At 61.5% G+C, this 23,254-nt stretch overlaps 1 protein-coding gene across 2 annotated transcripts in view; it reads left to right on the plus strand.

The window, feature by feature from the left end:
• The window catches only part of LOC118355945 (mitotic spindle assembly checkpoint protein MAD1-like), a 228,895-nt gene that overhangs the window by 169,188 nt on the left and 36,453 nt on the right, over nt 1-23,254 (plus strand). For both annotated transcript variants that reach the window (XM_035722600.1, XM_035722599.1), the window contains one exon: nt 16,807-16,997. In XM_035722600.1, the coding sequence (XP_035578493.1) occupies nt 16,807-16,997 (191 nt within the window). The remainder of the gene's footprint in view (nt 1-16,806; nt 16,998-23,254) is intronic.

Consider the following 23,254-nt stretch of genomic DNA (forward strand, 5'->3'; position numbering starts at 1 on the left):
CAGCCTGACAAAGAGCGTCTGCAAGCACCCCCACACCAATCCATGCTTCCCCAAGACCAGAAATAAGGTAGAGGTGGTCTAGCGCCCTGAGTAAGCACGGCGGAAGTCCCAGTCTGGGCCACCAGGGAAGAGCAGGCACAGGGACGCGAGGGGAGGAAGCAGAAGTGTTCCTCTGCAGACGACTCTCTGGGTATAAAACCCCAAGCAAGAAGTAAAACCAAACACGAAGCCTGGTGAAGTGAGTTTGGCACCGATGGTTGTGATCCAGTTGATCTTGCATCCTGCAGGCTTGAACACACTTGATGTGATAAGAGAGTGCGTGTGTGTGCGGGAAGACTACGCGGGTTGCGTGTGATACTCCGGCAGCGGACACATGGGCCCTGGAGTCAGAAACATAATGCCATTTCTGTCCATTCTCAACAAATACAATTCCTGGGTGTGAGTCCAGCAAATACATAAAGGACCCTTATGCCGCCCGCCACAGAGCAGCGCCCTGACCGGAGTTGTAGCCGGAGGGGAAACGCGATGTGCTCCGGATGAGAAGTCGCACACAGCGCACGTCCGCTCACACAGGCTGGTGCAGGGACTTCCTATGGTTAGGGCGGTGGGGTTGGTGCCACTGGCCCTCTGGTCCCGTCCTCAGGCAGCAGCAGCCTCTCCCTTCGGGGCCGGCCGCTCCATGCGCACTCTCCAGCATGAGCACCTTCACTGAAAGGCAGGCTTGAGTTCACACCTTCATCTTTCCTGGAACTGGAACTCGTGTTTCCAACAGTGTCACACATAGTCACCAAAAACCAATAAGAGCCCCAATGTCCTTTAACGGGTGAGTGGAGAATAGGCGGTCCATCTGCTGGTGGAACACTGCTCCGCGTCCGAGTGACCACCTGCTGACCACCTAGGGGCGGCCCTGCGCTGTGGGAGGAGCCAGTCCCCGAGAGGGCAAGAGTGCCGGTCAAGGAACAGGTGTGGTGGCGGGTGGCAGGGGCCGGGGCACAGAGCCTGTGGCGGATAGCTGTCCAGGGTGACAGAGCGGTCCTGAATGTTGGAGGTGGTGGCCTTGCAGAACTGTACACCAAAAAATGTCAATTTTACGGCACAATTTTTTAAAACTTTAGATAAAAGTGGTACCTTGTTATAACGCATGTTCCTTCGCTCACTAACAAGGGAGAATGTGTCCTATCTGCTCCTTCCACTACGGTCTCACCAAGTCCGTGCTCCTTGATTTCCTCCTAATTCAGTTTGTGTAAAAGCTTCTAGTTTTCTTTATGATTAATTTGTGTCAAAATTTTTAACTGTTTTTGGATTCTCTTCTGTTAATTCCATTACTTTAAGCTTAGAAAGTCCTTTTGATAAATAATCATGTTTTCTTATGGGATTTTTTTTTTTTTTTTTGGCTTATTTTTCACATTTAAAGATCTACTTGGAACTTACCTTGGTGTGTCGAGTAAGGTCAGGGTCTAAGTTGACCTCTTCCCAAACCATGTACGGAGCAGTCGCCTGCCTCCCATTTATCGGGTAATCATTCCTTGCTTCACACGTTTATGACATGTCTTTATCTTTGTGAGGTTCTGATACGTAACAGGATCCATACTTTGTTTCCTGTTTGTTTGTTTGTTTGTTTCATTCGTTTCTACTGTATATTTTTTTATAATTGTAACTTTAAGATATGTTTTAGTATCTGGTATAAAGCAAGGGGTTACTTTTTTGCACTTAGAGACTTTCTTACCTGTTTATTATTCTAAAGGAATTTTAGAATTAGTCTGTCAAGTTCAAAAAACCCGTGGAGGTTTTGGTTGTTATTGAAACTGCATTAAGTTTGTAAATTACTTTGGTAGGCGAGTTTTTAGCTGCACCTCGCTGTCTCTGGGCAGGGAGGGCTCTCGGGGACGGACTTGTGTGGCCCGGCTGCTGGGAGCTGGCACTCCCCTGGACATGCGGCGTCCTTCTGCTTGGCCCCGGGACGCATGGGCCGGCCCTGGCCATCTGCTGCTGGGCTGGGAGGGCGGAAATGCAGGGTCCAGGTCACCTTAATTTTCCAGGTTGGGTCCCGAGTTGCTCTGCTGTGGCTCCCATTCCGGGTCCCAGCCCTCCCCCCTCCTCCCACCCTCTGAACTCTGCTGTGCTGCCCCCGGCACGGCCAGGCACAGAGTTGTCTTTGGTAGGGAGGAGCGGGGAGAAGTCCACTCCATCTTTCTGGGCCAGAAGTCCCCATGAAGCTACTGGAACAGTGACCCTAGGTCTCCCTGATCCCGCGCCCTGAGCAGGCTCTGTGCCCACCTGCTGGACAGCTCACCACCACATGGGGTGGTGTCCGTGTGGCGGAGGGAACAGTCCCTGGTTTGGGGTTCCGTGCTCCATGGCCTCTCGGGCTCTGGGAGCTGCTGTGTGGCCGACTATGTGCCCACCTCCTGGGCGCTGCAGGGCCTACAGATCTCTTGGGTGGACCAGGGGTGCACAGACTTGGGCATGGGAGTGCGGCTCCCCAGATCCATCTGCAGGAGGTTCTTGTTGTTCATTTAAGTTAAGTTTGGGTCCCAGACAGCAGGGCCTCTTGAGCCGGTGAAGGAAGTACTACTCTGACTTGAGAAATCCAATCCTTGGACTCTGAGTTTTAGAATCAAGCAACACTTGCTTCTGGAAGTCCCCGCTCTGCCGCTCAGCTGTGTGACCTTGGGCAGGTTTCTGCACCTCCCCCGCCCCATCCCCCCCACCCCCGGTGTCAGCTTGGCTCCCTCCCGAGGCCAGTACCTTGGCTGGGGCCGTCGTGGAGGCTGCCTCCTGCACCCACACAATTCCTGTGGGAGCGTGCGGTGTGCGCCTGGTGTGCGGTAATGGTGATGAAGGCCGTTATCATCAGCCCCATTGATCTGGACCCCTGCACGGGAGCCTGTCTGTCAAGGCAAGACCATCCGGGGTGGAGAAGCGTCCTGTAGCCTGGCAGCTCCACCCCCGACCCCGTCCCACATGCAGACTGCCAGTGTGAACTGAGGCATCCGCCTTCGCTCAAAGGCAAGAGCCTGGGCCTCGTGCCCTAGGGCAGGCAGAGTGGGCAGAGAAAACCCTGGAAGGCTCGGCCTCGGTGGAGGTCACCGGGTGGCCCGAGGGTCAGAGGGACACCTAACAGCTGGGTGGTCTGGGCAGAGTATGCCCTTTCTCTGCCCCTTGGCTCCCCTCCTGTGAGCTGAGGCCCTGAGCTGGGGGGCGGTCGGCAGATGGTGTCCGCACAGACTCCCGAGAATCAGAGCAAGGGCGCGTGGGCATGAGGCAGCTTACCAGAGCTGCTGGAACCGACCTGTCTCAGGGCAGGAGTGGTGGGAGCAGCAGGGAATGGCACGGCCACGTCGGTGGGGGGGCCTGTGGTTTCCTACAAAACCAGCCACGCTCTTGCCATGCAGTCCAGCGGACGTGCTCCTCGGCATTTACCCCCAGGACGTGAGAACGTAGGTCCCCGTCACACCTGCGCACGGATGTTTATGGCAGCTTTATCCACAGCTGCCCAAACTGGAAGCGACCAGGGTGCCCTGGAGTCGGGGATGGACGCACACGCCGTGGGCCGTGCAGACGGTGGACTGTGACTCGAGTTCTACAGAGGAGTGAGCTCTGAAGCCGTGGAGGAACCCGACACGTGTGTTCCCGAGCCGGCTCCGGACTGTGGGATTCCAGCCGTGGGGCGCTCCCGAAAAGGCAGGACTGCGGGGGCGGTAAACGGTGGGCGGGTGCTGGGGCTGGAGAGGGGTGCAGAGGCGGGTCACAGGGCGTTGAATACCCTGTATGATTATAATGGTACATTCATCCAAACCCACGGAATGTCCACCACCCAGAGTGACCCTCCTGTGAACTGTGTGATGATGTGTCAGCGTGGGATCACCGATTGTGACAAATGCGCCGTCTGGGGGACGTCAGTGTGGGGGGACTGTGTCGTGTGTCCACATAAGGAAAATCTCTGTACCTTCCGCTTAGTTTTGCTGTGACCCTGTAACTGTTCGAATAGTCTTTAAAAAATATAAATTCCCGGGGCGCCTGGGGGCCTCAGTCGTTAAGCGTCTGCCTTCGGCTCAGGTCATGGTCCCAGGGTCCTGGGATTGAGCCCCGCATCGGGCTCCCTGCTCAGCGGGAAGCCTGCTTCTCTCCCTCTCCCACTCCCCCTGCTTGTGTTCCCTCTCTCACTGTGTCTCTGTCAAATAAATAAATAAAATCTTTAAAAAAAATAAAAAAATAATCTCCCAATCTTTACCTGTTTAAAGCATACAGTGGTTTCTAGTAAATATGCAAGGCTTGCAGCCGTCACAACGATGAGCCTTTCCATCACCCCCAAAGGGTCCCTGCTGCCCACTGAGGGCCCGGGTCCGCTCCCGCACTCCGCCATGGGGTCAGAGTCCATGTCCTGCCTCTGGTGACATGTCTCCCTCCTGCCACCTGCCAGAACGTGTTGAGGTCCGTTGTGTGCGTTACCAAGTAGCATTCATGGTTGGACCTCGCTTTGTTTGGGCTTTCGTCAGCTGGCGGATGCGGGGGGTATGGATGCTTCTTGGCTCGTAGGAATGTTGCTGCCGAGGACGTGGCACCATGAGGCTCTGTGTGCGCATAGCCTTGCACGGGGTCGGAGTGGAATCGGGGTCCCTGGTTCTTGGGGTGTGATGGGGGCTGGGTTACATTTGACCTTTAAGCAGCTGCCAAGTTGTTTTCCAGAGTGGCGGCAGCATCTCAGGGTCCCGCGTGCCCCTGCTGCTGCTGATTCCCTGGCCTCCAGGGCGCGGCCATCCGCTGTGGTTGGGTCTCCCCGACGGCGAGCAGCGTCAGGCACGTTCCCACAGCTCATCAGCCGTTCACACATCTGCTCCGGTAAAGGGTCTCCGTTAGTCTTCAGCCCGGTTTTAGAGTATTTGTTTTCTTGTGATCATTTTCTTCATGCTGCCTTTCAATAAGCGAAAGTTTTAAATTTTGATGAAGTCGAATCTACTCGTTTTTCCTTCTGTGCTTAGTTCTTTGTCTAAGAAATGTTGGCTTGCCCCGGCGTTGCCATCTCCCGGTTTCTTCTAGAAACTTTTAGGCCCGTGGTCTGTATCAAACTAACTTTTGTATGTGATGTGAAGGAGGGTTCAACATTCATTTGTTCCTATGTAGAGGTCCAGTTGTTCTGAAGACACCACCTGTCTCCGACCCATCTTGCTAAGGACTGTAGGAGATCCACCGGGAGAAGTGCAGATGCTCATGGCCGTGGCTCAGAGCACTGGCGGCTGGATGCTGGGGTGCTGCGTGTGGCTCCTGGGGAAGGAGCTGGGGGGCCGCTCGTGCTGCTGGTGGTGCACGCTGCCCCTGAGGGCTCGCTGCACAACCAACATGAACGCTACTTGTGCTTCTCGCCTTTTCTGTGAAAGCGAGAAAACCCTCTGGGTTTCTTTCAGCTAGCGCAGACAGGACCTCTTCTCACAGGCCGTTTGCTAAAGCGGAGTGGCAGCACACAGACTGCAGGTCAGTCTCTGTGGTCTGGATGACCCCAGCCCAAACTTACCGTTTGCGTTCCCGTGTCCATTTCTGCATTGGCTTGCTGGCGTCGTCCCTGCTTTTCTGAACAGTTCAAGCTGCCTCCTGCCTCAGGCCCTTTACACGGGCCGCCTCCTGCCCGCCTTGTGCTCAGCTTGTGCCCTGGCTCCCTGGAGGTCTGCTGTGACCAGGGCCATACTGCGGCCCCCCTGTCAGCCCTGCCTTCTGGTGCTCCATAGTGCTTACCAGCTCTGGAGACCACCCCGCCCTGCTGATGTGTGTTTTTATCTGTGTCCCGTATGGGAATGTAAGTGCCTTAGACCTGGGATTTTTATGTGTGTCCATGCTGTGTGCCCTAAGCCTAGAATGATGCCAGGCATGCAATTCACTCTTGTCACATCCTTGTTGGGTGAGTAACTCACCAGCCCTTCTAATGTCCCTGTCCCTGGGGCCGCTCACTGTGAGGGCTCAGTCCTGCCGCTGCTGTCGAGGGGCGGGGAGATTGTACTCAGACAGGCCTCTGTGGCGGCCACCCACACCCCTGGGTGCCCGCGGCCGCCATGGTGGTCACCTGCTCCCACAGAGGTCTCATTGGGCAGCACTGGGGGTCAGAAGTCTCACATCAGGAGGCTGACAGCAAGGTGTTGGCAGGACTGCATCCCCCGGAGGCTCTGGGGGGTCCTGTTCCATTGCAGTTTCTGGCTGCTGGAGGCAGCTGCTTTCTGTGGCCCCAGCCCCTCCCTGACCCATGCCAATGGTGCGTCGTCTTCAGACCCGCACCCTCCCATCTCCTCTGCTCGTAGAAGCCGCATGAGGACCCTGGGCCCCTGGACCATCTCCACCTTCTTAATTCACTCCTGTCTGCAGAGCCCTTCTGCTGATGAGCAGACAGTCCTGGTTTTGGGTATCGGGCACTGACACCTCCCCACAGCCTCTGTCTTAGTCACCCATCTGTTGACCTTCGGGAAAACATCCTCTCTCTGACTTCACAAGGTCGTTAGGACTCGGGGGCGTAGAGGTGTCAGCAGCCTGTAGCTGGCCTTGGACAGAGGCCGTGGACCCCCCAGGCGGACGGCGTGGGGGGCCAGCCTGCTGTGGGGTCCCGGGAGCGTCTCTGCTTGCCTGCCATGGCGTCTGAGGCTGGCACGTGTTGTAGTCCCATGCGATCAGGCCAGGGTGGGCTGGAGGCAGAGGCCGGCAGGACGGGCAGGAGGGGCTCCTGCGGCCGGACCGGGGAAGGGTGGGCACTCGTTCCCAGTTCCCATGCTGGGAGCGTGCTGTGCGCCGTGGCTGTTGTCCGGGAGAGCCCTGCGCCCCGCCGCGCCCAGCAGAGTTGAGCCGGGATGGACTCTGGTCCTGGCAGCTTCTCTGCCCGCTGCATGTGCTCGGCCAGGTCCCTTCACCTCCCCGAGCCTCGCCTGGCATTCGGCAGCTCCGTTGCAGAGGCCACTCGGCCTGCACACGGGCAGCTGCTTGTCACGGACGGGGTTGTGGGCACTGGGAGGAGCAGCCTGTCTCCGCGGTGGAGCCCCCGGCCCGCTGACCCCCCAGGCAGGCCCCCAGACCCCAGGGCTGCCGTCTGTCCCTGAGCACAAGGTGCCTGCCGCCCGAGAGCGCTGCTTCCCTCTCGGGGCTGTGCGTCCAGCACACTCCTCACCCCACGCCCCACCTTCCGGGGAGCCTGGCCCTCAGGGCAGCCTGCGTCCTTGCCCCTCTGGATCCCCGGAGGGCTAACTCACTGCCCCCCCTGCCCACCGTCTGTCTGCCCCGCCTTCCCTCCTCCAGACTCTCGGGTCTGTGGGCGGCTGCAGCCGCGGAGCCGGTTCTCCGTCCAGTTCCTTCATCCGCCTGGCCGCGTGCATTAGCAGGTTTTAATAGACTGCCACATCTCAAAAGCAGGGAGAGAAAGAAAGATTTAAAATCTTGTCCTGCCCAAAGCAGACAGATTGACTCGAAAATGACTCCGTCAATAAAAGATGAGCTCTGGGAGGCTCTTCCCTCTTCTGAGAGGAAGCGCACCTTCCAGGGACTCGGCTGCCGGGAGCCCACTGTTGGAAATGAATAATGCACACACCGTGCAGAACGGAGTAGGAGCGAGCCTGCCGCGGCTGCCGACTTCTTGCCTCCTCCCGCGGGCCCTCCCGCCTGGTGGCCCCAGGCCACCGCTGCTCCATGAGCCCAACAGGCCACCTGCCTGGGCGTGTGTGGAAAGAAGTTGTTGGAAACTTGTTAAGCAGTGGTGTTCTCTGGTTTACATCTCATGGGGTTTGTGATGGGTGTACCTATTGTGTGCATCTCTCCTCTGGATGGTTTCTGGCTCCAGCGGGTGTGTGTGAGCGCATGTACGTGCATGCATGTGTGCACGTGTGTGAGCGCCTGTGTGCGTGTGCATGCGTGAGTGTGTGATGCCTCAGGCAGTTTGCTTCCAACTGTCTGACCCCCAGGTCCCCACCCCTGAAATGGAGATTCGGTGATGCTCCTTAGGTGTTCACGTAGCTTAAGATGAGCCGGTGGGCATGCAGCGTGGTCGGTCTCTACAGGGTGCACATTTCCTGGCCCTCGTGGAGCCCAGGACCCTGCCCTGATGGGGTATGTGCTTTAGTTGGGAAGAAATGTACCCTAAACAACCAAACAAGTGAAACAAAGTCAGAGGATTGTGAGCTTGTGCAGGGACGCTGGGATCCCGGAGGGGCCCCTGCCGGTGGCATGGCTGGGAAGGCTCGAACGAGCAACAGACCAGACTTTGTACCTGAGGTGGCACCTCGTGTCCAGGGCTGCTTCCTCATAGCAGCACTGGTGCTGCCTGGTGGGCTTTGGGGGATCCATCCCGCCCCGAAGTCCTGGCTTGAATGTCCGGCTTCTTTGCTCCCTGGCCGGGTGACAGTGAACAAGGCACCGACCTTCCCTGGGCCTGACCCCACATCTGTCAGCTGCCCGGACAAGGGGCCGGCCATGGCCTTCCACCAAGGCTCAGCTGGTCGTCCACTCCCGAAAGAGGCGGCGGGGTGGGGAGCCTGGCATCCAGTGGGGCGGGGGGGGGGGGGCATCCTCTGGGGCTTCAACTGTTCTCTGTTCTCCGTGGTGGGGGAGGGAGCCTTCCCAGGAATATGATATCACATGAGCTCCCGCCTGTCACCCCGGGACACTCCCACCCCGTAATCTGGTGGGTTGTAATTGCTGGTGTCTTTTCAGATCATTTTTGTGCAAGGTGACAAGCTGCTTGTGGAGTGAGCCGTTAATCACACAGAGATGCCCCTGTTTGAAGGCTGGCATCGAGCTTACCCAGGGCGGGCGTCTGCCAGGCAGCCGGCAGTGGGCACACACGCTGCTCATCTGCATATAATTCCAGGGCGAATGTCTTCTCTCTTGTGTAAAACGTGCAATTTCCGGCCCAGCAGGGGAACATGGGCTCATAATGGAGAGACCTTGTCCCAGGGGCCCTCCGGCTGCAGGCGGCTCAAACAAAACATTCCCTAGGAACGCAAAAGGCTGTGTCTAGTGGGTGGTAGGGGCCTGTCCACCGGTCCCTGAGGCCCGCAGTGGGGGTCGGCAGTGTCTGCCGTGGCCTTCCGTGGGAAGGCCTCCCTGAGTGCTGTGCAGGGAAGGCGGTGGGCGCCCGGAGCCCCCCAGTGGGCACGGGCACAGGCACACATGCATCTCCAGGCTCCCTCCCGGCCCCACTCCTGGGATTTGGATTTGGGATGGGAAGGCAGCCTCCAAAAGGAGTCCATCAGAGGGAAGCACGTGCCGCGTCAGGTGGCCCTGCTGCTTTTGCACACACGTCCCCAGGGCTCAGCACCCACAGAAGGCCTGCCTGAGGCAGTGGTCCAGCCAGCAGGCATGTCTCCTCCCCGCTGCTCACGGTCGGCCAGGCCCAGGACCCAGACCCACAGTTACAGCCCCTGTGGTATTCGCTCCCACGGTTCCTAATAAAATTGCATACATATTTGATGCTTAATTATTAAACATTTAAAAATGTAAAACTGAAATAGTTAGAAGTTACGAGACCTGAATAATTTGGCCCTGAACAGAGCCATCACCACCCCCCACACCCCCTTTCTCTTGCACCTGCCGGGGAGGCCCAGGCCCAGGGGCGCTTCCCACGGGGACACCTTAGGCCCAGCCAGGCTCCTAGGCCCCTGGCCTGGTCCTGTGTGGTGGGGAGTGTGGACCGGGCACCTGCTGCACCGCCCTGGGGCAGCTAGCCTCTCAAGGTGCATGGGCGCAAGCTGCTCTTTTATCTGAGGTCAGGCCCCTGCGTTGCCCCGACACTTAGCCGTCCCTGGGACACACCTCCTTACAGAGGCGGGTCCCCTCCCTGGTCTTTGTTCAGCTGCAGGGACCAACTCAGAACACGTTTGCTTTCATCCACGCGCCTTCAGATACGTAGGGACGCATTTGGTGCCCCAGCTTCCCCAGACCCAGCACATCCACCTCAAACAGCTGCTCCCGTGTGGCCTCGTGGTGTGGCACCACGGCTTGGTTCCACGGGCGTGACCACTGGACCCCCCCCGCCCCCCGCCGTGTGTCCTCCCGACACTGAGCAGGCGTTTCCCTCAGCTCCGTCACCAGCTTCTTGAACCCAAGAAAGCAAACACCCAACTCAGGACCTTGATCCGTCAGACCGCGGCTCTCCCAGAGCCTGTTCATGGTGGAGGGTGGCACTGCCCTTGCCTCATGCCCACCGCCAAGACTGGAGCCGGGTGTGCCTCCTGGACCTTGGGAGGACTCACGAGCCATGGGCCGAGGGTGGCCAGAGCACCAGCTGGCCTTCTAGAACATCTGGGCCCAGCTGCCGGTGTCCTGGGGGACCCGTTGGGGTGCTGTGCGCTGTCTGTCCTGACCCTCTTGCCCTGCAGGGCCTTGCCCGGGCACCGGACCATTTAGTTAGGCCCGAGATAGTGGACAGGTCAGCTGCGGCCAGCACTGCTGGGTGCACAGCGGGCCCACCCCTTTTCTGGGCTCAGCCTCCCCACCAGGGAGCCAGGCAGTCAGTCAGGCTCCACACGGGCGGGCCGGGGAGACAGGCCCCGCATCGGAGCTCAGTGAGCGTGGGGGGGGGGGGGTGGGTAGGCGATCAGCAGCCCTGCCGTCGCCATCCACTGCCATGGACCGCGAGGGCGCGCCAGCCGCCGTCCCTGCCGCGTAGACCCCTCCAGGCTGCGGAGTGCAGTGCCGGGGACGCCCAGGGATGAGGGGCACGGTACCCGCGGTCCAGGGCACACACGCCAGCCTCACGGCCTGGGGCAGAGCGGGAAGCCGGTTGTCCAGCCTCTTGGAAAAGTAGGGGACATGCCACCCTGCCCTGGCCCCTGGGCCTTACCCCGCCGCCTCCCTCCAGGCAGGCCGGTCTCGAAGCCTCCCTCACTGCCTTTCCCACGCTGCCCTCGGAGTGGCCCTGACCTGTGCCGGGTTTAGAAACCGCTGCCAGGCACAGCCCGGGCTCAGAGGGCTTTTGTTGCTAATGGTGAAATATTAGTGCTATTTGTTGTGTTTAAGTCTGAGAATCTTAGCATTGGCTGAGTGTTTTATTCATTTTTCAAAAAGAAAAATGACTCTGTCCTGGGTCCCCAAAGGTAAATTTCAAACGCTGCTTCCAGCTCCTAAACAAAGCACCACTGCAGGAGCCGGGCCTGCCTGCCTTTGGTGGCTCGGCCGGCAGCAGCCTGGCCCCCCGGTCCCTGGTCCCCGGCCGGCTTCCCTGCCCTGTGCGCCCCACCCTGGGCCCGGCCCTTCTCCCCTCCTCTCCACTGCCCTCCCCAGCGGCCCTGTCCGCATCCAGGCAGGCGGCCGGCTGGTGGGCCTCCCCGCTCGGCCTGGTCTGTTGGACGCGGGGACGCACGGCCCCAGCCCTCTTCCGGGGAGCCTGAGCGCAGGGCGGATGTGAAGGCCGCTTCAGACCCCACTGGCTCACGGGCGCAGTTTGACTTCTGCTGAGCCTGTGCTCCTGCCCGCCTCCCTGCGCAGGTGTGGACCACAGACGTGGGTCCCAGCCCGCACCTTACTGCTTGGCTTCTCAGGAAGCAATCTGATGGCACGGGGACGGGGGCCCTCCAGCCCTTCCCCACCCCCCCGGGCGTGGGCCTGGCCTGGGGGGGAGGGGCCAGGTATCAGCATCTGCCTCAGCAGCCCCGAGGGGCGACGCCATCACCTGGGGGGCAGGAAGGAGACGTGTGCCTCGGCTCCAGTCGGCCTCGCCGCCACCCGAGGCGGGGAGGCCCTGCTCCCCCAGGTCTGCCGAGCCGCGTTCCTCTGTGTTCCGTCTGCGCACATCTTGCCCACCCCCCTCGTCCCCCACGGCGGTTGCGGTAGGGAGCAAGGACAAACACATGTGTTCCATCCGCCGTGTCCACAGGGGAGCCCCGTGTGTGTGTTACCTTTGTTTACACTGATTTTTTAGGGGGTTATGATTTAGGATTATGCAGAAATGGCATTTTCTGTACTCCTGGCTCCTTGAGGTGCCCTAAGGATGGAATGGGACGAAAGGACCTAGTCCTCAGCTGTTCTGAGCTTAGAGTCTGCTGGAAAAATAACTGTGACACAGGAGCTTTTAAAAATGCTCTGTTGTGTTACAGTGGACAGTGTCACGTACCCTGAGAACCTACGACAGGAGACAGGATGCATTCCAGAGACAGGGTTTTGAAGCTGAGGTGACTGGGAGTCAGCTGGGAACCAGGGGGAGCTGCTCCAGGCATGTGCAAAGGCCCTGAGGTGAGGAGGAGGGTGGTGCTTCATTCAGGGCGTGAAATAAAGCTAGTCAGGTGCCACTGGAGAGTCCGCAGCCTGGGCTGCTCGGCAAAGGCCTGATGGCCGCAGGAGAGCATTGTGGGGTTTTTTTTGTTAAGATTTTATTTGTTATATGAGGGAGAGAGAGAGAAAGGGAGTGCTCAAGCAGGGGAGGGGCAGAGGGAGAGGGAGAATCTCAAGCTAACTCCGTGCTGAGTGGAGAGCCCAACACAGGGGCTTGATCCCATGGCCCTGAGATCGTGACCTGAGCTGAAATCAAGAGTCAGATGCTCGACTGACTGAGCCACCTGGGCGCCCCAGGAGAGGGTTTTAACCCAGACCACGTCTTCCCTTCAGAGCTCAGAATTTTGTGCAGAGGGCCTGACCCGGCCTCCAAGGCCACCCTGAGCTGACTGGTGGGAGGCCCAGGGCCCCAGCAACCTCGCATCCCGGTCCCAGCTCTGCCCCGTGTGGGGCTCCACCTCTCCCCCTCCAGCTGCTTCCGCTGTGAAGGGGCTGACTTCCCACAGGGCGGCCGGGATGGTGGCCATCAGACGGCCCCTGCTCTGCTGTCGGAGTTGTCTGGACTGAGATGTGGGTCAGGGGAGCCCATTAATGGGGAGCCGTTGCCTTGAGAGGTCCCGGGATGGAGCTGAGGCTGAGGCGCTCGGGGCTGGAGATCTGTGTGTCCCACAGAACAGCCGCAGGGCGGGGCCGACTGGCTCTGAGTGGGCTTCAGGATCAGACCCAGGCACCTTGCTGGCACGCTCAGGCCACTGGAGAGGCGGGACGTGGACCGTCAGACCTGGGCTGCCCTCCTCAGAGCCGCTTGTGTATCTGAAAGTGTTTCGTGTGGTCTTGTCTGCCTGCACTCCTCGACAGCCCAGGGAGTGAGGAGCTTGGAGCAAACGGCTGCACGTCGGCAGCCCGCGAGGGCCGGGAGGCCGGCCTCTATCCCGAGCCCGGGTCAGCGGTCCCGTGGGGCACAGACCTCGGTCGTCGCCACCCCTGCCCACCCAGCTCTTTCCCCAGCAAACCTGGTAAGAAGGGGATTAGACCGCAGTAGTGCCTGCACTTTTAGCCAAGTAGAGACGCAGGCTCTGCTGGCCAGTGCCGCCGCGCGCTGGGGCCCCGAAGAGGCTTTCTGCAGGGAAGGTCCAGCCGTCCACCCGTCTGCCTCTCACTCGCACTCCCCAACCCTCCAGAGTAAAACCTTCCTGTGAGTTTCAGACTGTGATCTGGCTCTCCAGAGCTCTGTGCCCAGAGCCGCTCCTTCATCCTGACATCTCTCCCCTCGGGGGTGAAGCACTCTCTCCTGTTGGCCTTTATATAACGGAGACATGAAAAGCAGTTTATTTTTGTTCTGTGTCCATCGCACGGGCTTTCCCAGCTGCCTTCTGTGACTCCAGGAGGAGCCAGACGTTGGGCATAGATGAGGAGCAGGGGGCGGAGGGCAGAGCCGTCCAGTGGCCCCTGTGGACATGGCTGGGGGCAACCGGCGGGCCTGGGCATGCCAGGTCAGAGAAGAGGTGGCATGGCCCTTTGACCTTGGCATCCATCCCCGGCCCCCACCACCCCTGCCCACCCTCCACACCTGGGCTCTGGGTGACCGTGTCCTCTCTTTGGCTTCTACTTGTCCATTGCCTTCCTTGTCCCTCACCAAGGACTCTTGGAGAGACTTGCAAAGGGCTGCTGAGTGGAGGAGGGGTGGGGGTGGCCCAGAGAGGAGAGACAGTGGTGGTAGGGGGGCATATTCCCCCATCCAGCGCAGGTGGAGAGCAGGGTTGAGGGCAGGGGGGCAGGAGAGGGCTTGAGGGCAAGGGCGAGTCTGGGCCCCAGAGTGTGGGCCTGGCCCCGGGCCTGAGTGGAGGGGCCCCAGGCACGAGGTCTCCATCCCATGTCTGGTGATGCCCAGATGTGCACACAGCAGGCAAGGTCTGGGGTGGGCGGTCCAGGATCTCTCAGTAGACCTGATGAGGCCACTGGTCTGCTGCGCTGGCCCTGCCCACGTGTGGTCACCACCAGCAGGCCCAGCCTTGGGGGTGGCTGTGGCAGGGTACCTGCGGTGGGTGCACAACTGTGGTCACCGCGGACCCCAGGGGTCTCGGGCACTCGGTCACTGGGAGCTGGAGGAGCATCCTGTGAGTGCCACGTGCAGGGCCCCAAACCCCACCCAGAGGAAGGTGCTGCTTGCTCTGAGGAAAGGCTGCGTCAGAGTGGTGGCATCTCCAAGGCGAAAGGCACATCTTTCATTTATTTAATCCAAACCATCGTGTGAATTATTCATTCACGTTTACATAGGCGATTGAACAGCAGTGTAGGGGGTAGGTCAGAGCACTGACTTTGCTCCTGAATCACAGCCAGAGGCCACGGTGGCCCCTGAACTCGCTGTGTCAAGGCGTTGGCCCCTGAGAGTCCCAGCCTCTCGCCTGACCCGCAGCAGGCCTCCAGGTCAGTGGGGTCAGAGCCCTCTTTACTCTGACGGGCCGTGTGACCTTGAGGCTGCTCCGCTCCCCACGACCCCCACTCTTGCCCGTCAGAGGATGACGTGGGACTTGCCTCGTGGTGTTGAGCGGCTGCGCGGGGTAAGGTGTGCGTGGTGCCTGGCGCCGGGGGCCCCTCCCAGGGGGGGTGGCAGGTGGCCTGGCTCCTCCGCTCCTGACCCGAGCCCCATCTACTTGTCGGAGTCCCACCAGCGTGGGAGCAGCATTTTGGTATGTGTGGGTAAAGGGGCTCTTACCTTCTCCGAGGTCAGGCTGCGTTATTACTGAAATTTAATTTTTACTAGTGGACATCTGAGATCCATTAAAGGCAGTGCAGGCTCTGACGGGTGAAATATCACCTCAGAACTTTGGTTAGTGAATTTTCTCTTGTGGAATGGGTTTTCCTCCCACTAGCAGATCCATCCTCGGTGGGCTGGCCGAGAGACTCAGGGAGGAGTGCGGGGTCAGAGCCGCCGGTTACCCCTTTGATTTCATAGTCTGATTACTCGATTAATCAAGGGCTCTGTGCCCGCGTCCTGAAGGAGAGGCTCTCTGCTCCAGGATAACAATGTCCAGCAGGGCCGATCGGGGCTCTCTGATGAACGGGGCGCAGGTGAGGGCAGGGCGTGTGGCCAAGTGGATGGACACGCATGGTGGAGAGGCCAGAGGGAACCGTCCTCTGGTATCAGGAGGCCTCGTTCAGCGGGAGAACGCAGAGTTGCAGCAGTGCAGATGAGACCCAGGGTCTGTGTTCATAAGCCCAGCACCGTCCGGAGTGTGTGAGGGGCAGGGGTCGCCGAGAGCTTGGCCTTCGGACAGACGGCCTTCCCTGTGCCAGGTGCTCATGGCCAAGCACTGAATCACACAGGTCCTTCTTTGTAAAGCCGAGAATCGGCACCCTCCACGTGGCCTTGTGGCGGCTGCGCAGCCCCCACCATCGGTGCTGTGTCCTGAACCCACACAGCACTGTGCTGTGGCCCCATGGACCTAGCTTGGTTCTCGTGATGCCCCTGCAGGCGGCTGTGTGCCTGACACACAGCCAGGAGCTGGAGGATGATGGGCTCGAGGCCTCAGGTCAGGACGGGCAGAGCGGCTGGAGGGTCTCCAGTGGGTTTCCTTCCCTGGAAGGCAGGCTCCCCGTCCCCTTCACCTCCTCCAGGAAGTGACCCTGCCCGCATCTGCTCATGTGAAGCTGGCTGACGTGACTGCCTGCTCTCATCCCCATCAGGGAGCTGGTGGTTGGCGGGCCTGGGCTTCGGCCTGAGGATGAGGGGTTGCTGTCGCTGTCACGGTGGGCAGGGCTCCAAGCCGGGCTGACCAGCTCCGAGGCCGGGGGCTTTCCCACCACCCCGTCGGCCAGCCAGACTCCCATCCTGCCCAGGGCACCCCCGTCGTCAGCTCCAGACGGGACCACCAGGGAGCTCCTGGCTTCAGAGGTGGCACTTGTGTTTGAGGAGAGCCAGCCTCGCTAATTACTGGGGGGATAACCGAGGTTTAATTAGCGGGAAGGCACCTTGGGTGAAGCATCCGTGGTAATTGCTGTGTAGCCTCCTGACGGCTTTGCACTTGGCACAGCTGGTTTCTCCCGTACAACCATAAACCGTGGCAGGAGTGACGAGCGGGCCTGGGGGCGGATGGGACCCGGGGGCCTGTCTTCACCTGGTGGCCTTGTCTCCGGAACATGATCAGGCATCTCTAGGGCATCTCCTCTCAAAGCCCCCCGTCTGTTCAGCACTTCTCCGTGCTGGCCCAGGCGGGTGGGCATCCAGCCCCCCAGCAGGAACCCGGCCGCAGCCGTGCATGGGGACCCAGGACCGGCGTCCCCAGTCGGTGACTGAAGTCTGCGGCCGGAGGGCTGGTGCTCACACCCTCATGTCCCGACCTGGGACGACTTCCGTGTTGCCCCTGTTGTGCCTCAGAAAGGGACCGGGCCGGGGGTGGAATCCGGGGCACAGAGCCGGGAAGATGTCTGGCCTGTCCGGGCAGGACCGGACAGGACCCCGTCTCCTCCTCGACCCTCCGCCTGGTGATTCTGACCCGGGCCCCCTGCTGCCCCCCCGAGCCCCCCCTTCTCAGGGCTTGCAGGCTCACCCCCTTTCCTCTCCCCCCTCAGAGCTGAGGAAGCAGGTGGAGAGCGCTGAGCTGAAGAATCAGCGGCTCAAGGAGGTCTTTCAGACCAAGATCCAAGAGTTCCGGAAAGTCTGCTATGCGCTCACGGGCTACCAGATCGACATCACCACGGAGAACCAGTACCGGCTGACGTCCATGTACGCGGAGCACAAAGCCGACTGCCTCATCTTCAAGGTAGGACCTGCTGTGACCCGCCGTGCACGCTGGTGGGAGCAGCCTCGCCTCAGGCAGGCATGGTCCATGGCGCTGGGAGGGGGCGAGTCTGCTGACCCACGGCCACCCGCAGCTCTGCCCTGTGGCCTGGGGGCCTCTTGCGGGACGCCTCCGGCTGTCTGCCATCCCCCTGTTGCTACACTGGTCCCGTTGCTGGGAGGGGCAGGGCAACAAGGCCCAGGGTATCCTGCACCAGCCGCGCTCAGGGGACAGCTCAAGTGATAGGGTGAGGGTCTGTGTTGGGCCAGGGAGACGGCCTTGGGACTGGACCGTGGCAAGGTCAGTGTGCCGCACCGCAGGATGGGAGGGGGCCGCTGCTCGACCTCTATGGGACGCGCCCTCCGGCTTGCTGGCGAGGCCGGGGCTGGGACCCCAGGCGCACGGGGGCAGGTACTGCGCAGCCTGTGTTGGCCCTAGACTCTCTCTCTGGAGATGCTGCTGGGGCGCAGTGCCTGGCGTGGTGGGGGCTCCCACGGAGGAGTTGTGCCCGTGTCGAGGCCTGAGGTGTGCTCTGGGTTGCAGGGCTGGGGCACTCACCAGGAATGAAGCACCTGCCTGTGAAGGGCGAGCAGGTCCCAGCAGCAGGGCTGGGGACTTCCTGCGCCCCTGGGGCGGCCTGGGGAGGCTGCCTGCCAGAGCTAGAATCTGGGTGAAAAGGGCTGGTCCTACCACCGCCCCACTGGTCTGACTCCTGACCCCGCCCTGCCGTGAAGACGGCGCTGTGGGCTGGGCAGGGTGCGGCGGGCGAGGCCGCGGGAGGCCAGGGTCCCCAGAGAGGCCGCCACTTCGCGTTGCCACGGTGTGGAGTGGGCCATTCACCTGTCACTGCCCACATCTGTAGAAACAGCCCACTTTTCTTTCTGTTCTTGCATAAAAAGGGAAGAGCCTGTGTGTTGTGCACGCTTCGAACAGAATGCAATAGCAAATGACATCCTTTCTGTCTCATTTCATCGTGCGCTTTCTGGTGAACCCATGACCAGCCAGCCGCTTGCTGGTAAAGGTGCTGGCCGCGCCCAGAGGCGCCAGGCCTCAGGCTCAGGCAGGAGCCACCCTGGAGGCCGGCACCCGACCCCGACCTCCCTCCTGGCGGCCTCTCCTCCTGAGGTCAGGGCTGCATCTCAGCCTGGCGTCTGCCCCCCAGCGTCTCCCAGCGTTTCCTCCCAACTCCCCTGCCTTCTTGGGTCACGTGTATCCATTTCTGCGTTTCTTGAAACTCCTCAGTCCTCGAATAAGTGAAACACTCAAACACGTAAAGTGTCTACGTAAACTGTCAGGAACATACTTCTTCACTCCTGTTCATGTGATTCCCTGTGCCTTGGAAGAACTCGGCATCGCTGATCGCTGTTGCATACCTTGTAGAAATCCCACGGGTCTTTAAACATTAAGTACATTAACAAAGATGTACAATTTTTACAAGCCCCATTCACTCTGGCAGCCACTGCACAGCGGACACAGGCCGAAGTCACTGTCAGACCCCCGGACCCTCTGCCGTCCCCCCCCACCCCCTGGTGCCCTGCTGTCCCTCCCCACCTTCAGCTGTTCCCCATGGCCCAGGCCTGGTTGTGCTCAGCAAGCCCCCCGCCGCCCAGGCACGTGCACCGTGTCCCCAGCCCTGGCTGGGGCCGGTGGAGGAGCCGCTTGCCAGGGTGGGGGTGAGTGCAGAGCCTTTCCATGGCTTTGCAGAGTCCTGGAAGCATGGGCTCCCAGTTGCTGCACCCACAGCCTGCAGGGCAGCTCTCAGCCCTCCGGGCCCCTCCTCCTCCGCCCCAGGCCCAGGCGTTAGCCAGCCGGCCGTGCCGGGCTGTGGGGAGGACTGGCCGGAAGCAGGAGCTGTTTCATTTGTCCGTGGAAATCTCGGGGGTGGTTCCATGTAACGGGCTGGCGAGTTCCGTGTCCTTGTCCAGCCTCACCGGCCTCTCCACAGAGCAGGGGACCCGGCACAGGACAGGGCGGTCCCTGACCGCTCGGTGGGGTCACCCCCACCTGGACTCTGCTCTCGGCGTTCCCCCAGATGCCCTGGTGGCACTCTGGAAGACAGCCACAGGCCAGGCAGCTGCAGCTCTGCTGGACGGCGTGAGAGACCGCGACCGGTGGGTCAGGGTCTCCTTCGGCAAGTGCTGACGCTCTGGGGCCTCCTGCGGGATGGGAGGGAAGAGGGGGGTCCGTCCCGGGAACCAGAGCCTGGGAGCATGCGTGTGCGCACGTGCGGGTGGACATCTGCGTGTGATAGGCGCACGCGCAGGCCCACCCCTGCCCAGACCCCCAGCAGGGCGTGGGGGCACCGTCTTCTCTGGCCTCTCACGGGAGCCTCCTGGTCGGGACTCAGCCCAGTGCCTCGCAGATGGCTCTGGACAGGTCGCTGCCTGCCTCCCTGTCCCTTGGTTCCCTGGGAGCCCCGCTTTGCCGAGGACACTGGCGGTTTTCTTGTCGTCTGCAGGCACGTCACCCCATGGTGCCTGGTGCTGTGTGGTCATGAATGGGTGGGGGTGTTGCCTTTCTTATCCTAGCTCTTTAGAAAGGACTGGAAGCTGCGTGGGGTAAAACGAAGGGACGGGGATCTGGAGCCGGCTGGGGGCCCCAGGCACACCCTTGCTGCCCCCAGCTTGCGTCTCTTCCTTCAGGGAGAGGCTGTAAGTCCCCAGGATTTTGGCATGGGCTCTGGTCCTGCCACCTCCACCCCGGGCCCAACATTGGACCCCTTTGTGGGTCCCCCGAGGGGCCTTCCCGTCCGTTCTGCGGGTGAAACCCACCACGCCCCGCCCAGCCAGTGCACCCGGCCTCCACGGGACGCGAACCTGCCTCCTGGGCTCCCTGACATGGCAGGGAGGATCTGCGGGCCTCAATCCCTCCCACACACCCCCAGGGCCACCCTGGCTGCTCCCTCCCTGTGCCCATCTCGTGGGGCCTTTCTTGGAGCTCAGGGGCCCCCCGGCGGGAGGGGCCGGGGGAGGGGTCCGTCCTGTCATCTGGCTCAGCCTTCCATCCACAGACACACTCCCCACCTCCTGAGGTGCGGTCAGAGCCCCGCGATGCCGGTCCCCCGGCACCAGCTGCCCCACCCCGGGCAGTGCCGGGCAGGGCCCCGAGGAGATGCCCAGTGCTTGCGTGCTGCGGGGCCCCGGCTCCCTGTGTGTCTCCAGTGGCAGAAAGTGCTGGGCTTCAGGGAGCAGCTTGCCCCCAAAGCATGGTGGTCTCTGCAGACTCTGCGGACATGCGTGCACACGGTCACTTGCTCAGCCGACCAACACTGAGCCCCTGAGCTGCTCCTGGGCAAGGGCTATGAGGCCCTCGGGGGCCCCGCAGAAGGCGTGGCTGGAGCTGCCAAGCTTGTCAGGACGTCTCTAACCCGGGACTGCAAGTGACTGCCGGTGATTCACCGGTCACCTTTGCCTGCTTACTGATCAGCGACAGGAGGCCCCGTCCCACCCCGTCCGCCGCCCACCTGCCTGCACAGGGCCTGGCATGTGCGGGGTGCTCGCGGAGGATAGACAGATGGGGAGAAAGTGCAAGAAGCTAAGTAGAAGCCAGACCGACCCTCGGCAGACATTCGCTGCCCGGGGACCCAGGAGGGGGCATGAGGGCCCCAGGAGCCATCCCGCCCTTGGCTGGGTCACTGCACCCTGTGGAACTCAGTTTCCCCACCCACAGTGGCAAGCTCGGTCTGGATGCACCCTGGGCTCAGAAGCCTTCGTTGGGGCAGCAAGGGAGGCCTCCCTGTGGGCTGGCGGTCCTGAGTGGGAGAGGCCGCCAGGCAGAGACCGGCCCGAGAGACGGGGTGACCCACTGGCCCCCACGCAGTGTTGGGGTCCTGCCGCCTGGGGGCTGACGGTGAACTCACACGGTGGCAGTGGAATCAGGCTGGAAGGGGATCACGGTAAACTGTAGCCTCCTGGCCCCTTTGGTTGATTTTATTTTATTTTCCCAACGATGATTTTTCAGGCAGGAAGGGGGCCTGAGGCAGAGTTAGAAATAGCTGAGCACCATTCCAGTTGAGTGGGATCTGCAGATGTGCGCCGGCATAATTGAGGGTTTGGGTTCACCCCACGTGCTCTGTGCAAGAAGACACGGAGCCCACCGGCCCAGCCGTGGCTGCCATGTGGGTGGGAGCTGCCTGCCCCGGGGGGCCGCCACTCCAAGGATGGCAGGAACTCTGGCCAGGCCGGGCCCAGGAGGGGCCTGGCTGCCCTCCCAGCCTCCCACCCCCGCCCCAGAGAACAGGGTCCCCCGCGTGCTCACACTAGCGCAGGTGCTGGGGAGTTCCCAGGACCACCCGGAGCCCTGGTTTCTGCGGCCCGTCGTGCTGTCTGGCCGTGGTTCCCAAGCTCTCCTGCCCCCCGTCCTGCAAGAAGGCCCTGATGGTAAGGACGGTGGGTGGGTCCCGTGCCAGCGCCCCCAGGGCAGGCTGTGGACAGGGTTGCTGCAGGATGCCGTGGTGTCCTCTTGGCCTGGCCCTGGGGGTTGCTCGGGGGCAGTGGACAAGGCGGGACATGGCTTCCGGCTTCGGCAGAGCGGCTTGCGTGCGGCGTCGCCACGCCTGTGTCTCCCCTGGTGCCCCCAGGTCTCCGGGCTGTCCAGGGCACTGCTGGGGGCTGTGTGTGGGCTGTAACGCCGTGTGCGCACCCCGTGCGGGCCAGAACCCGGAAGTTCCAGGGCCACTCCTCTCGCTGCGCGAGGGCTCCGGGGCCCAGGGACTGCGGGAGCCTGTCAGGTGCTGACCCTCTGCTGCATGTTGCTCCTTGGGGGTGTGGGCAGCATCCCGTAGCCCCCACGCTTGCTTGTGTGGATTCAGGTGCCTCCAGGAGAAGTCTGGCTCATGTGGGGATGTCACTCCTCTCGGGGGCTCTGCCGCTGGGGACTTGGAGGCACGTTGGTGCCAGCCGGCTCCCCAAGCCTTGCCCCGGAGCTTTCCAAGGGTCGCCTTGCCCCTGCTCTCTGCTATAACCAGTGTTCAGGGACGAGACTTCCTCCCCGCTCAGGCGTGGCCTCCCTGCAGAGCAGGACCTGTCTGGGCTCCTCCAGGGCCTGCCTCCCAGCCTGGCCCCCTTGAACATCTCTACTGAGGGCCGGGCCACCCGAGGACCTGGGCAGGGAGGCAGGTTCACGAGGGTCCCCAGAGCAGCAGAGACTGAGGTTGAGTGGCAGGCTGTGTGTCAGCCAGCAAACCTCCCCATGGTCACCTCCAGCTCACATTTTGCCATGGGTTGTCCTGGCAGTGCCCCTGCTCCTACGGGACGCATGTCTGCTGGGGGCACTGGCCCTCACTCGGCCCCCTTGGCATCTGGTGCGGGCCCAGAGCCAGCAGTGGGTGAGTGTCTGCCAGATGGAGGCGACTCTTAGGGCTGCAGGGATGACCCCTGTTTTGTTGTGAAAGGTGCCCGATGTGGGGTCAGAGCCACTGAGTGTGACTGTCACCCTGCCTCCCCTGGGCTGTGTGGGACAGTCACGCGGCTTCACCTCTGGGAGCCTCCCCTCCCTCCCTGTGCACCGATGACCTGCAGACCGTGTGTGTGGAGGAACCCAGCCCTGTGGACGGTGTGGTACCCGGTGCTCGACCCCGAGATCTTACACCATCACACACAGTCCCCCACACGCACGTGCGCACAAGGGCTGGTGCCTCTCCTGGGGCCAAGGCTGGGGTGCGGAGAGGCCCCTGCAAGCAGTTCCCTGCCTTCCCCGGAGAAGAGTGGCCTGAGGGAGCTTCAGAGGCCACGCGGGTCCCGTACCCGTGCAGAACGTGCAGGTGCTAGAGAAGCAGTAGAGGGCTCACACCACACTCCCGCCATGCAGTCGTGACACCCGAGCTTTCTCCCTGGGCAGGCGTATGGAGCACCCTGTTTTCTGGGCCCTGGCAGCCTCCCCGCACCCCCCACAGACCCAGGCCCTGCCTCCTCAGGTCCTCTTCCAGTAGATGCCCGCTGGTTGGGCCCCGGAGAGGAGCAGAGCCAGGTCCTGCCCAAGGTTGTCCGTTATCCAAGGGACAGAGACTCAGGCCGAGCTCCCCGTGTCCACCCGGCTTGCTCCTGGAAGCGACTGGGTGTGCGGCTGCCGCCGGCCCCACCCCAGCCTTGTGGCCATTCTGTCCCCAAGCCTGAGTTCTGTCCCCACACCCTGTGGTGTGGCCCTCGCGGACCTGGCCATGGCTGGGGCCTGCGCAGGCCGTGCTGCCCCCTGAGGGAGCTTTCTGCTTTGCCACCTTCTCTGCTTGTAGGGCAGCCTGG

Source organism: Zalophus californianus, chromosome 10 (assembly GCF_009762305.2).
Source record: "Zalophus californianus isolate mZalCal1 chromosome 10, mZalCal1.pri.v2, whole genome shotgun sequence".
Classification (NCBI taxonomy): Eukaryota; Metazoa; Chordata; class Mammalia; order Carnivora; family Otariidae; genus Zalophus; species Zalophus californianus.